The sequence below is a fragment of the Hypanus sabinus genome, chromosome 13, assembly GCF_030144855.1.
Source record: "Hypanus sabinus isolate sHypSab1 chromosome 13, sHypSab1.hap1, whole genome shotgun sequence".
NCBI classification, from domain to species: Eukaryota; Metazoa; Chordata; class Chondrichthyes; order Myliobatiformes; family Dasyatidae; genus Hypanus; species Hypanus sabinus.
In genome coordinates this window covers 106,319,077-106,333,157 of record NC_082718.1, presented here as the reverse complement: position 1 = coordinate 106,333,157, position 14,081 = coordinate 106,319,077, and the positions used below count along the sequence as shown (strand labels likewise).

Here is a 14,081-nt window from a genome sequence, read left to right as displayed (position 1 = left end):
ACTGACCTTTAACCCGCGCGAGCGCATGCGCGCTGGGCGGCAGTGGGTCCATGATGGCGGCGATGTGGGGACGGCTTTTCCGCAGCGGCTTCAGCGGCGTCCGTCAACTGTCGGCGGCGGCCGGGGCCGAGGAGCACCAGAGCGGTGAGCGTCCTCGGGCGGCACTCCGGGGGCTGTGGACGGGGAAAGCGTGCGCGCAGGCCGCAGCGGGACTCGGTGTTCGGCGGTGACCTTGCGGCCCGAGGGAGCGGCTCCGGATGAGGAGCCCGGGGCGGGCGGGAGGAGCCGGCGGGGTCGGCCTGTGTTGGTGGTCTTTCCCTTCGCCGGGGTGGGAGAGGGAGTTGCGACTGTGACTGCGGATCGGGTGATGTTGGGTGGGGCCTCTCGCCCAGATCTGGAGCTGCGGTCAGAGGGATGCAGTTAGAGTGGTGTGCGGGTGATCATTGACCGAGTTAAAATTATATACTTGCTTTGCTAGGAATTTTTAAAATATCTTACTCTGGATTATTAACTATGTCCAATAAACAATCCAAGCACGGAGAGACTGTCTGCGGTTTAATGCTCAAGGTCATGGGTTAAAAATGACCGTTTAACCTGATTTTGGCCCCCATTATCTTGCTTCGCCATTAAATAAAATTGGCTTAGACTCTGCTTCCTTGTTGACTGTAGTAATCTTTCACTTAGTTTATCAAGTATCTGTATTTATATTAAAATGTCCAAAGATATTGTTTCCATTGTCCCCTGAAATGAAGGCTTACAGGACTTCACATTGAAGGGATGGATGAAGCATCTTATTTGACCCCTTATTGTTTTCAAATTAATTTTTCCACAAGAGGAAGCATCTTTCTATATCACCTTGAAAGGAATTTGTTTCAGTCAACTTTCTTCAAAGCACTAGCAGATATAACCCTTCACTTATTAACCTATTTTAGTAGACAGTCCACCCATTTCAGGTTAGCTTACTAAACCTCTGAATAGCTTCCAATGCATAACACTTCCTGATATAAGGCAACCACTACAGGGTTCTCTAGAAGTTTCTGCACCAGAGCTGGAGACAAAAGTAGGCAGATAGATTTCCACTAACAGTAAAACTCTTTCCTATTTAACCTGCTGTATCTGCCAGCCAACATTTTGAGAATCATGCATCAGACCACTATTTTTCATTACTCCATTTGCAAATTTTTGCAACCAGCTGAGTTTGAACTTTATTTGAAGTCCTTATAAAATGACGCAATAAAGCTTTAAATCTTCACTGCCAAGGGATAGGTGTGTGAGATTGAAAGTATCTCATCAGAATGGGACTGACTCTGTATGTAATACCAGTGCATAGTCAAGTGGTTTGTAGCAGCGGCGATGGGAACAATGTCTTAGTGTATTATATCCTGGTAGACTTGGCTTTGGCAGTGATATTCATTATCTTTCACTAGCACGCATGTGGAAAATCCTGACTTTTGTTGTTGCCATTCCTGGAGTATCTGTGTGTATGTTGAACTGCTACTTGAAGGCGCAGCAACACACTCATGAGAGGATTGAGTTTGTTCCTTATGATCATCTTCGCATCAGGAGCAAAGTAAGTAGAGCACTTGTAAGTGAAGGAATTTTGTGCATTTATGATGTAATGATTAATGTATATAAATCGACTCTTAAAATCAAAACAGCGATCTTTATCAATGAAAAAATGTTATCTTGCAAACTATGACCAAGTGTTCTCTTGCTAAATATTAATTGGACTGAATGTTCTTCTGGGCTTTTCATCCTCTGCAGAAGAGCCTTTACTTTGGTGAGAGATCAACATCTGCTCTAGATATTTCCTGGAATATGGTTTAAGTTATCTGAATTCTGCATGTGGTTTGAGTGAAGTGGCTCATAGCTGTCCGGCAATCCACAACCATGAGTTGCTACCTCACCCACTGGCAATAAGGTTAAATGATTTCCCAAGGAGTTAATGCCAGTTGAAGATTGGATCACAGTGCAGCTGCAGGAGATTAAAACATTTGACACTTGACTGAATATGATGGGCAGACACTTCTAGGACTGAGAACTGCTCAAACCACCAGTTCTGTCCAGACACTGCAATCCCTGGAGCAAGGTGATGACTGCAGTCCACACCGGAACTGGTCCCTAGGAGGTATTAGTATCTCCTCTGGGCAAGGAAATATTGACTCTTCTATTCTTCCATAGTGGTGCTTTGTGGAGATTAGCATTTCACACAGGTGTTCATCTCACTGGCACAGTCCGTGGATCCTCATGATGTTGCAGGGTTACCTTTGAATTGTGGTGGGTTTGAAGGAATGGAAGTAGTTGTACCACTTTCTGGTAGTCCAGACATTGAAAATTAAAATGGTTTCTGTTTCTGAATGTGTCATTCTAATGTATATTTCTGCCATTTTGTTCACAGCCATTCCCTTGGGGTGATGGGAACCATTCTTTCTTCCATAACCCCCATACCAATCCTCTGCCCACTGGCTGGGAAGATTGAAATTTTGGAGCAGAGAAGAATTCCCCAGATGTTGTGGATTGTTTGTTAAATCCAATTATGTAAATGAGTGCATTTTTCCCAAACAAGGGCAGAAGTTGGAGCTGTGTTTACCTTTATTGAGGTAATACCATAATAAATATACTGTGGAGAATCATGTGTTGGCTGTTCTTTATTACATAGATGAAAAACAAAATTAACTGCAAATGCTGCAGTAAAGAACTTGGCAAGTCAGCAGCATCAATGGAAAAGAGAGAACAGTCGATGTTTCAAACTGAGACCCTTCATCAGGATCAGTCATGAAATGTCAGCTGTTTGCTCTAGTGCCACTGCCTGGCCTGCTGAGTTCCTCCAGCATTTTGTGTGTGTCGTCGTATCTGCAGATTTTCTTGTCTTTATGCAAATACTGGAAATCTGGAATGAAAACGAAATGTGACCCTGCAGCAGTATCTAATGGTCTGAGAGGCAGAAATCTAATTTCCAAAGTTGAGGGACGTTATTCCACCATGAAGCTTTTATTGCTAGGATATTCAAGTAAACCTGAATTTTTGGTGTACATCTTGATTACTATTGTAGTGCATGCCTGAGGAAACTAATTGTCCCTTCATCAGAAAGACCAGTTCTTCGTAAGAGTGACTTGACACTAATTAGGAATAGCAATAAATACTTGCCTTTCCAGTGATATCTAGGTTTAGTAATTCAATATCTAAAAGATATGAAAATGGCTGACACATAGCTTGTTAACAGCTACTGTCCTAGGATATCACAGTATTAGTTTTGGGCCAGCTATATTAATTTATTGAAAATAGTTTTTAAAATGCTGGAAATTTAAAATAAAAGCCAGAAACCCTCATCAAGTTGGGGTATCTGGAAATATTTTGGTTTAAAGACTATCAGAACTACATTAGTGGTCTTAATTTGGTACTAATTTCCATGCTACTGACAATGTGTTGTACTTCAGGGTTAGTTTCCAGTCTTGGTAAGATGTAGTTTAGATGTTGATGCAGATGGTGGGGAATTTTCATGCAATTCTAGGTATTGATCAGAACTGAATTACTTTCAAAACCAAGGTGCTTTAAATTGTGGAGGAGAAACTATCTGGTTGAATTCAGGCAATAAAGTTATTAAATTTGCATTTACTGTTCAGTTACTTGTACTCCCCACTTTCAATGAAGTAGCATCCTAATGGCCAAATAAATTGCAAGCATATGATATATGAACGTTGCTCACTTGCACAAGTTTAGCCAGGACTTTCCATGACTGTAGTATACCATTTACTCCCCTGAACTCCTTTATAAATACATGGTATAGAAGATCTAAACTTGTAGCACCCATAACTTGCTCAAGATGAGGGATGACTCCATTTCAATTTTCAAATGCAATGGCCTTTGGTCATAAATTTTCTTTGATTCTACTAATGGACCATTGTATGTAGTAACACTCAGAAGTAGGAACACAGAAATATTTGTGAGGGGATGATCAGAATCAGGTTTAATATCACTGGCATTTCTTGAAATTTGATTTCTGGCAGCAGTACATTGCAACACATTTAAAAAAACAGATTACAGTGAGTCTATATAAGACTGATAAGTAGTCCGAAGAGAGCGCAAAAACCCTGATGGCAGAAGAGAAGCAGCTGCTCTTGTACCACCAGAAGATGGTAGCAATGTGAATGGGGAAGGCCTGGGTGATGAAGGTCATTTAAAAGATGCACGCTGCTTCATGGAGGTTTCCTTGATGCTGTGTGGCTAGTGCCCATGGTGGAGCTGGATCAGGGTACAATTTTCTAAAGCTTTTTCTGAGCCATTCCATTCCAGACAGTAATGCAACCAGTTAGAAGGTTCTCCATAGTACATCTGTAGAACTTTGCTGGTCTTTAGTGATATGCCAAATCTCAAATTTCTCATGAAATACAGCTGCTGGCATGCAGCCTTTGTTAATGCATCAATATATTGAGCCAGGATAGATCTTCAGAGATGTTGACAACCAGGAACTTAAAACTGCAACACACAAAATGCTGGTGGAATGCAGCAGGCCAGGCAGCATCTACAGGGAGAAGCAATATCGACGTTTCAGGCTGGGACCCTTTGTCAGGACTAACTGAAAGAAAAGATAGTAAGAGATTTGAAAGTAGGAGGGGGAGGGGAAAATGCAAAATGAAACATTTTGTGTGTGTTGCTTGAATTTCTGCAGATTTCCTCATGTTTGCAACTTAAAACTGCTCACCCTTTTCACTTCTGAATTCTTGATGAGGACTGGGGTGTGTTCACTTCCCCTTCCTGACGTTGAGTGCGACACCACTCAACCAGCTGATCTAAGTTCTGTACACCACCGTCTGAAATTATGCCATCAAAATCTGTGTCCTGGGCAAATTTACAGGTGGTGTTTGAGCTGTGTCAAGACACACAGTTATGGGTATAGAGAGAGTAGCACAATAGGCTAAGCACATGTCCTTGAGGTGCATCAGAGTTGATTGTCAGTGAGGGGAAGATGTTATTTCCGATGCACACTGACTGAGGAAGTCAAGGATCCAGTTGTTGAGGGGGTACAGAGACCTGGATTTTGGAGCTTGTTGATTTGAACTGAGGGTATGACTCTGTTGCTATTTACTGTATTACAGCATTTGCTATAGCAACAGATAAGGAGTTGGGCCCCAGCAAAAGCGGTCAAATATGGATGGTCTGTCCTAGTAATACAGGCTATAAAGGATGAGTTATACACAGTCAAAGACTGTTTCTAGCTGAAGGAATAACAGATTTTGAAACTGCTGAATATGAGAACCCAAAATGGGAGTTGGAGTAGGCAACTTTGCTCCTGGAGTCTACTGTTCAGTGTGGCTACGGCTGAGTTTACACTTGGTCTGTACTCCTCTACCAGTTCTACATATATGACTTGATGGTCTAACCCAGGGGTGGGCAAACTTTTTGACTTGTGGGCCACAAAGGGTTCTAAAATTTGACAGGGGGGCCGGACCAGGAGCAGATGGACGGAGTGTTTTGGTAATACACCTCATAAGAGAAAATAAAATATCACGGGATATGTAGAAAACATGTGCTTTAATTTCAATTGAAAATGAACAAATGCATTACAACAAAATATCTGTCTTTGAAGTCCCATGGTATTTAGCTATTTATTGAAATGACTTTTAAAACACTGAAAATTAAATGAATAAAATACAGCTTTTTTAATAGTAACAGTTATTATTTTAAAGCACTGAAAATTATGTTATCCTTCAAGATATTATCATCATCACTCTCCTCCTGACTGTCTTTATTTCAAAAACGGTAGGAGATGCAGGTCTACTTGTCCTGCTCCTTCTTATTCAATTGTCCCCTGTGCCAAAACTCAACAACGACCAGCACAAAGACAGAACAGTGACAGCGCGCCAGTATGCGGAGCTCATTATTTGATCTGGAGCGCATTTTTTATTTTGAGAACGTACGTGCACCTGCGCACTACTCATGTCCATCACTTAACAGAAATGACATGTAACATGTAAGGCTTATTGAAAAAAATATTTTCAAATGCATTTTTTACATAACACAACGAAGAAACTTATTTTTAATTTCAGTGGGAACAGTGTTGTTGGTCTCCCTTTTTAGCCAGCGCATCAAAGTCTGGATTTAGTTTTAGTTTTGTAGTGGCGATTCTCAGGATGGATCTGAGGTGTTGGTCATTTAACTTGGATCTGTGGCTGGCTTTGTTGATGTTCATGACGCTGAACGCCTGTTCACACAAATAGGTCGAGCCGAACAAAGAGTAAAGCGCAAATGTGGAGTAATACGCTGCACCTCAACAAAGGTCAATGTATATAGAGTGCGTCATCTATTGGCAAAACGCCAGAACTGCGGGGAAAAAATGTTAACAAGGTTTATTAATATAATTTCATCAAGTTCTGCAGGCCGCATTAAAAAGCTTAACGGGCCGTATATGGCCCGCGGGCCGTAGTTTGCCCATGCCTGGTCTAACCTGAGATACTGATCAAGAAAACAAGGAACTATTAATAAAAAGTGAAGTTATTTACCTACTCTTCTTACCCATCCTGGAATTGGTACTGACACTATCAAAACTAATTTTCACTATCGAGATGTGAAACGACAACATTAGTAATGTTACAGAAGAAAGACAAGATGTGTATGGAACTTGTCATGATCCTGCCCTGTTCTGCTCATCTACATCCTTTTGAACCATCTACTTCCTATGCTTGTAGAAGTCCCACCAGAAATCGAGCTTAAATTTTGAGGTGTTACAGGATTGGCAACATGATCATTATTTGGCAGACCCAACCCAAAGTATCGCCATAATCCACCTATTAACCTGACAATCATTAAACACCCTGACCATCTGTGACACGTGCCCTCTTCACGTTACTACCATCAGGAGGAATTCCAGGAGCCTGAGGAGAGACACTCAACATTTTTTTAAAAATCTGCATCAGATTTCTGAATGGTCCATGAACCTGTTAACACTACCTTATTATTTGACCTTTGCACTATTTTTGTAACTTACAGTAAATTTTATGACTGCTGCATACAAAACAACAAATCTCATGACACATCAGTGATAAACCTGATTCTGAGTTTGATTCAGAAGTCCATAAATCAAGAAGCCTAGCATAAATTGTCAGTCAGTTTAGAGTTTACTACATAAGTCATCAAAGTCAGACTTGCATCAATAGGAGTCAACAGTATGTTATCACCTCAACAATCTTCTCCCTCATTCTTCCCAAAGATTGCCATCCCTTCAGAAGCATCATCGAACACAGAATAGGTGAGGTGAGGGATCTTCAGTCTTGTTCACCACTTTCAAACACTATAATTTCCAAGGTTTTGGTCCTCGACCACTATGTGCTAATGATTGTAAAATCCTTATGCACATGAATGGTAACCTCTACCTTTCATCCTACAGAAATTCACCATAGCCTTGTTCAAGATGTACCCCAGTTTAGCTGCTTTCAGTTGTTAATGTTGGGCTTTTAAAACAGTTTGTTTTTTGAACTTGAAGGTAGCCTCCATAATTCAAATAAATTGCAAGCTGGTTGTGACCTGAGCAAACAGGGAATTTTATAATTAGTCTGTACAGCCCAATAAACTGCTCACTGGAGAACACATGGGATTCCCCCACATTTTATTGCCACAAAATGAACACACATTCAACATTAAATAAAAACTTCAATTTTTCATGGGTGTCAAACCTTTTGTTTCCTTCAAACTATGTCCTGTCACAAACAAGAGAACATCTGCAGATGCTGGAAATCCAGGCAACACACACAAAATGCTGCAGGAACTCAGCAGGCCAGGCAACATCTATGGAGAAGAGTACAGTCGACATTTCAGGCCAAGACCCTTCAGTAGGACCATTTCCTGCTTACTTTTCCAACTACCTAGATGTGCTAAACTGCTGGCTGTTGAGTTCACACATTAACTTTATATCCCAGAGAGCAGTGGCTGGTGTGTCTTGGATCTGGATCACCAAGTTTGAAGAGGTCAAGAAGAAAACTCAATTGATAGTTAAGTCAGTGAGCATGTTGTCAGAACACCCTGAGGTATTTATGGGCTGCTTTAGCACCTTACTGCAACATCGTGCTGAAACAGCCCTGACTATTCTTTAAATTAAATCCAACTATTAATCTTTGTTCTCACAGATAACTAAAAAAAATGAAGGTCAGCCAGCCAATAATATCAAAAATGATGCCAAAAGATTTTTCAAATACATGAAGTAAAAGAGAGGTGAGAGTAGACATTAGACCACTGGAAAATGATGTTGGAGTGATAGTAATGTGGACAAGGAAATGGCAGACAGACTGAATAAGTATTTTGCATCAGTCGTCACTGTGGAAGACACTAGCAGTATGCTGGAAGTTTGAGACTATCAGGGGGTATAAGTGAGTACAGTTGTTGGAGAAGGTGCTAGGGAAACTAAGAAGTCCGAAGATGGATAAGTCACCTGGACCAGATGGACTACACCCCAGGGTTCTGAAAGAGGTGGCTGAAGAGATTATGGAGGCATTAGTAATGATGTTTCAAGAATCAATAGATTTTGGGATGGTTCTGGAGGACTTGAAAATTGCAAATGTCACTGCTTTCTTCAAGGAGGGAGGCAGAAAAAAATGAAATTATAGGCCAGTTAGTTTGACCTCAGTTATTGGGAAGTTGTTGGAGTCAATTGGTATGGATGTGGTCTCAGGGTTCTTGGAGGCAGATGAAAAAACAGGCTAAAGTCAGATGGTTTCCTTAAGGGAACATCTTGCCTGACAAATCTGTTGGAATTCTTTGACACAGAACAAGCAGGATAGACAAGGGAGACTGTGGATGTTGTGTACAGTACTTGGATTTTCAGAAGAACTTTGGCAAGGTGCCGCATTTAAGGCTGCTTAACAAGATAAGAGCCCATGGCATTACTGGAAAGGTACTAGCATGGATAGAGCATTGGCTGATTGGCAGGAGGCAAAAAGCAGGAATGAAGGGATTACACTGTCGATGACTACAGGGGTGTTCCACAGGGATCTGTGATGGGACTGCTTCTATTTACGTTGTAGGTCAACAATTTGGATGATGGAATTGATGGCTTTGTGGTCAAGTTTGCGGATGATACAAAGCTAGGTGGAAGGGTTGGTAGTGTTGAAGAATCAGAGCCGATGCAGAAGGACTTAAGCAGATTAGGAGAATGGGCGAAGAAGTGGCAGATGGAATACAGTGTCGAGAAGTGTATAATCATGGTAGAAGGAATAAACGCATACTCTTATTTTCTAAACAGGGAGAAAATTCTAACATTTGAGATAGAAAGGGATTTGGGAGTCCACATGGAGGATTCCCTGAAGGTTAATTTGCAGGCTGAGTCTATGGTGAGGAAGGTAAATACAATGTTAGCATTCATTTCAAGAGGACTAGAATTTAATGGAAAGGATGTAAAATTGAGGCTGTATAAGGCTGGTGAGGCCTCACTTGGAGCATTGTGAGCAGTTCTGGGCTGCTTATGTGCAACATCGGAGAGGATTCAGAGGATGTTCACGAGAATGATTCAGGGAATGAAAGGGTTATCATATGAGCAGTGATTGAAGGCTTTGGTCTTGTATTTGCTGGAATTTAGTAGAAAGAATGGGAAACTCATTGAAACCCATCAAATGTTGAAAGGCCTAGATAGAGTGGAAGTGAAGAGGATGTTTCCTTTGCTGGATAATTCTAGGACCAGAGGGAAAATCCTCAAAGTAGAGAGACATCTATTTAGAAAAGAGATGAGGAGGAATTCCTTTAGCCAGAGGGTGGTGAATTTGTGGAATCATTGCCACCGATGGCTGTAGAAGCCAAGTCTTTGGTTACACTTAAGGTGAAGGTTGACAGGTTCTTGATTAGTCAGGATGTGAAAGGTTATGGGGAGAAGGCAGGAGATTGAAGTTGTGAGGGAAATAGATGAGACATGACGAAATGGTGGAGCAGGCTCAATGGGCCAAATGGCCTAATTCTGCTCCTATGTCTTATGGTTATTCAGCCATCTCTGAGTCAATTCTCCCAATGCCTTTTCTCAGCACACGTCTCAAGCCATCAGGTTTTGCATGATAAGTTAAAATAAGGTCCTCTACTCCCTGAACTGATAATCTTGGAAGAAGAGATTGGGAGTTTCCCTCCAGCATTAAAAAAGATTGAAAGGTCACTGTTATTTGCCATATGCAGGGAGATCAGTGGGGAGGGACAAATGGACAAGGGATTTGCATAGGGAGCAATCCCTGTGGAAAACAGAAAGTGAGGGGGGAGGGAAGGATGTGCTTGGTGGTGGGATCCCGTTGGGAGATGGCGGAAGTTCTGGAGAGTTAGGTGCTCAATGCGAAGGCTTCCAGAGTGGTAGGTGAGGACAAGAGGAACCCTATCCCTGGTGGGATGGCAGGAGGATGGGGTGAGGGCAGATGTGCATGAAATGCAAGAGACGGTAGCATTGATGGTGGAAGAAGGAAAGCCCCTTTCTTTGAAGAAGGAGGACGCCTCCTTAGTTCTGGAATGAAAACCCCAAACCTGAGAGCGAATGTGGAGATAGAGGAATTGAGAGAATGGCATGGCATTTTTACAAGTAACAGGGTGGGAAAAGACCAGGTAGCTGTGAGAATCAATGGATTTATAAACTATACGTGAGAATCAGTGAGTAGCCTACACCTTTATTTCTCCTCCCAAAGAGCATGATCATACACTTCCCTAGACTGTATTCCATTTGTTGTGATGCCAACAAAATCACAGGAGAGGCACAGCTGTGAGATATGGAATAGTGTCACATGATATTGTATATGCTAAAGATCAAAGGACAATTCCATATTTGCAATGCATCTACAATGCTTCCTTTCAGTTACATATAACTTTCCGACCTCCTTCTTCTCACCCACACTCCACTCTGTTTTTTCAATTAACTGCTGTTCATGGCTCTAGTAACCTATAGTCCAGAGCTGCATTTTAAATTTACTCTACAGCCCATGTTCAAGTCGAAAGACTGGATGCTAAAGTTAATATTTTGTTATACACCCTAAGGCCAGAATATGCCACTTCTCTGCACGTTCTCTTAATCTGTGCAAATCCCTCTGCAGACACCCTGCTTCCTCAACACTATCTGCACCTCTGTCTATCTTTGCAGCATCCGCAAACTTGGCTACAAACCCATCAATTCTGTCATCTAAATTATTGACATAAAAACAGAAAAGTAGTGGACCCAACAGCAGCCCCTGTGGGACACCATTTATTCTCTCTTTACCTTCAACCAGTCAACCAACAATCTTCTACTCACGCTGGTATCTTTCCTATTTTATTGTGTGCTTCCAAGTACCCTGAAATCTCATTCTTACTCTTTTATCTTGCCAATCACTGAAGTCAGGCTACATAGCCTCTAACTTCAAACAGGAGAAAATCTGCAGATGCTGGAAATCCAAGTAATACACATAAAATACTGGAGGAACTCAGCAAATCAGGCAACATCTATGGAAAAGAGTACAGTCGATGTTTCGGGCTGAGACCCTTCAGCAGGACTGGAAAAAACGATGAGGAGTCAGAGTAAGAAAGTCAGTTCCTTGCCACCAAACTTCCCAATGCTAAGCCATGCCGTTGAAAGGGCTTGCCCGGCGGTACAACATACTGTGCATCACCTGGGGAACGGGGTTGCCATGAAGTTGTTGAACGTGGAAGTATAAATTCCAAAAGCACATTTCGTAAACACAAGTGTTAACGAAAACAATTCACGTTGTAGTTGAGAACTGTTGCTTAGAGGTGATCTCTGATGAGTGATGTGCAGAATTTCACAGATGTATTGTAAATGGAATTGGTTTACTGTTGTCACGTGTGTCGAGCTACAGTGAAAAGCTTGTTCTGTACAGTTCATTCACAGTGACTGAGGTAGTCCAAGGTAAAATATCAGAATGCAGAGTAAACTGCCAGAGAAAGTGCAGTGCAAGTAAACAACAAAGGTGCAATTCTATCTGATAGATTATGAAGTTATCTATCGTACGGAGATTTATGCAATAATCTAAATTAGATCGGGGGAATGTCAATGTGAGTCAAATTAGAGTAGTTTGCAGAAGAAATGTTTGCAAGAGTTAAACAAAAGCGGCAATATCCGTGCAGGGAAAAGGATCGTTGATATTCCCTACTGAAGTATTGTTGGAGTGTTTCAGCCCCAAGTGTACACTCTTAATTCCTTTCTGCTTGATCTGCTGAGTTCCTCTAGCATTTATCTGCGCAAAATCGTTTGCAGAAGTTTGCTCCAAAGTTACTGTCGGCTGACTATTGCTCAGGGCCCGGATAGCTCAGTCGGTAGAGCATCAGACTTTTAATCTGAGGGTCCAGGGTTCAAGTCCCTGTTCGGGCGATTGCTTTTTACACTCGATCACTTCTATTTTAAATCGAGCTGACTCCACGTGACACGGACCCCGGCCGGCTGCGGGCACCGGGGAGAGTGTGGGCGGGTGTGCGAGGGCGACTCGGGGACACTGCGGGATCTGGTTCGGCCGCGGGAGGCACGCCAGCCGCCGACGCTGCAATGTGCGGGGAGCAGACCCTGAGCCCGCGTGTCTCCCCTTAAGCGGCGCCGAGGCTTCCCTTCCCGGCCGGCATTGTGACTTCAACCAGGGAGAGGGGCTTCGGCCGCGGTCGCCGGAGGCCGGAGCCATCGCGGCCCGTTGCGGCGCCGGCTGATGACGTCGGACGGGTGCCCAGACGGGGGTGCGGGGCGGCCTGGCCACCATGAACAGCGTGGGCTCGGAGTGCTTGGAGCTGAAGCGCGGCTATGACCTGTGCTTCAACCGCTGGTTCGCCGAGAAGTTCCTGAAGGGCGAGCGGAGTGCGGACCCGTGCAGCGAGCTCTTTAAGCAGTACCAGGAATGTGTGAAGGTAAGGCCGCCGCGGGGTTGACAGCAGCCGTCAATCCTAGCTCTACTCTCCCTTGTGGGGAACAGAATTCTTTCCCCCATCTCCAAGAAGCATTGCTCACAGATCTGATCTGCTGCTCAATGTTTTTTTTTGGTGGGGGTGGGGTTCCCACCATTCTCTGTAAACTATAGAGACTATTGTGTGTACAAATCTCCAGGAGATCAGCAGTTTCTGAGATACTCAGACCACCCCATCTGGCACCAGCAATCATTCCACTGTCAAAGTCACTTGGATCACATCTCTTCCCCCCCACCCCATTTTGATGTCTGGTCTGAACAACAACCTCTTGACCATGTCTCCATTCTTTTATGCATTGAGTTGCTGCTTCATGATTAGGTATCTGCATTATTGAGCAAGTGTACCTAATACAGAGGCCACTGGGTGTACATCCAATACTTTAAGAAGCCAGTGCTATCAGAATGGAATATGTTCTCTTTTTGGTACTTAACATGTTGGGATTTATTTGTAAAATTAATATTTTTAGTGGATTTAAGTTTTCAATGCAACCTGAGCTTTTTATTTCAATTACAGAAAGCCATCAAAGAAAAGGAAATCCCAATTGAAGGACTGGAATTCATGGGGCCAAGACAGGAGAAGCCCTTTGGAAGTGGTGGTTCATCGTAATGAACACTGACATGGGATTGTCGCCTCCATTACTGTATGAACTTTACAAGCCATTTGTACAGCTCGGCGTGGGGAACCTCACAACAGTGGACACAGGGAGCAGAGTTAATACAATGCTGGTTAATTAAATTCTGGAACTATAGTTGTGAATCACTTACAAAGTGATCATGATTTGAAGTTGGTGAATTTGTACGCTTTTTATAACTTTGAAGTGGCGCGTAACTTTGGTTCTTGTGAGACCCTGATCCACAAAATAAGAATGCTACAGTAATGAGTCGATTTCTGCACTGAGCAACAAATAGTTATGTAATTTTTTTGTGACACACAAAATTTTAATATATTCCCTTAAGTCTTGTTGCCGTCTTTAATTTGACAACTGTGTGGTCTTGTACAAACCCATGTTAAGATGCAGCTGTCTTCCACTCAGCGGCATTATTGTACTGCTGTTGGCTGAGCTGAGCAAGCATTGAGCAGTTGAGTCGTGCAGACCTGGTGCCGTAGCTGTTCTGAGTTGCTCTGTCTCAGTGGGGTTAGGGGGCGAGGTGATTGCAGTGGGCAGTGACAGGAGAAGAACCAAAGAAAAT

General features: G+C 42.8%; 2 protein-coding genes and 1 non-coding gene across 3 annotated transcripts; all 3 read left to right on the top strand.

The window, feature by feature from the left end:
• The first annotated feature begins 7 nt into the window (after window positions 1-7).
• LOC132404249 (cytochrome c oxidase subunit 6A1, mitochondrial-like) lies at window positions 8-2,630 on the top strand. The gene is made up of 3 exons (XM_059988369.1): window positions 8-144; window positions 1,428-1,570; window positions 2,399-2,630. Exons 1-3 carry the CDS (start codon window positions 51-53, stop codon window positions 2,477-2,479), a joined length of 318 nt encoding a protein of 105 aa, XP_059844352.1. The 5' UTR covers window positions 8-50; the 3' UTR covers window positions 2,480-2,630.
• A 9,610-nt stretch (window positions 2,631-12,240) lies between these two features.
• Window positions 12,241-12,313, top strand: trnak-uuu (transfer RNA lysine (anticodon UUU)). The gene has a single exon. It is a non-coding gene; the product is annotated as a tRNA-Lys (tRNA).
• A 226-nt stretch (window positions 12,314-12,539) lies between these two features.
• triap1 (TP53 regulated inhibitor of apoptosis 1) lies at window positions 12,540-13,851 on the top strand. The gene is made up of 2 exons (XM_059988367.1): window positions 12,540-12,834; window positions 13,405-13,851. Exons 1-2 carry the CDS (start codon window positions 12,688-12,690, stop codon window positions 13,495-13,497), a joined length of 240 nt encoding a protein of 79 aa, XP_059844350.1. The 5' UTR covers window positions 12,540-12,687; the 3' UTR covers window positions 13,498-13,851.
• The last annotated feature ends 230 nt before the right edge of the window (window positions 13,852-14,081 follow it).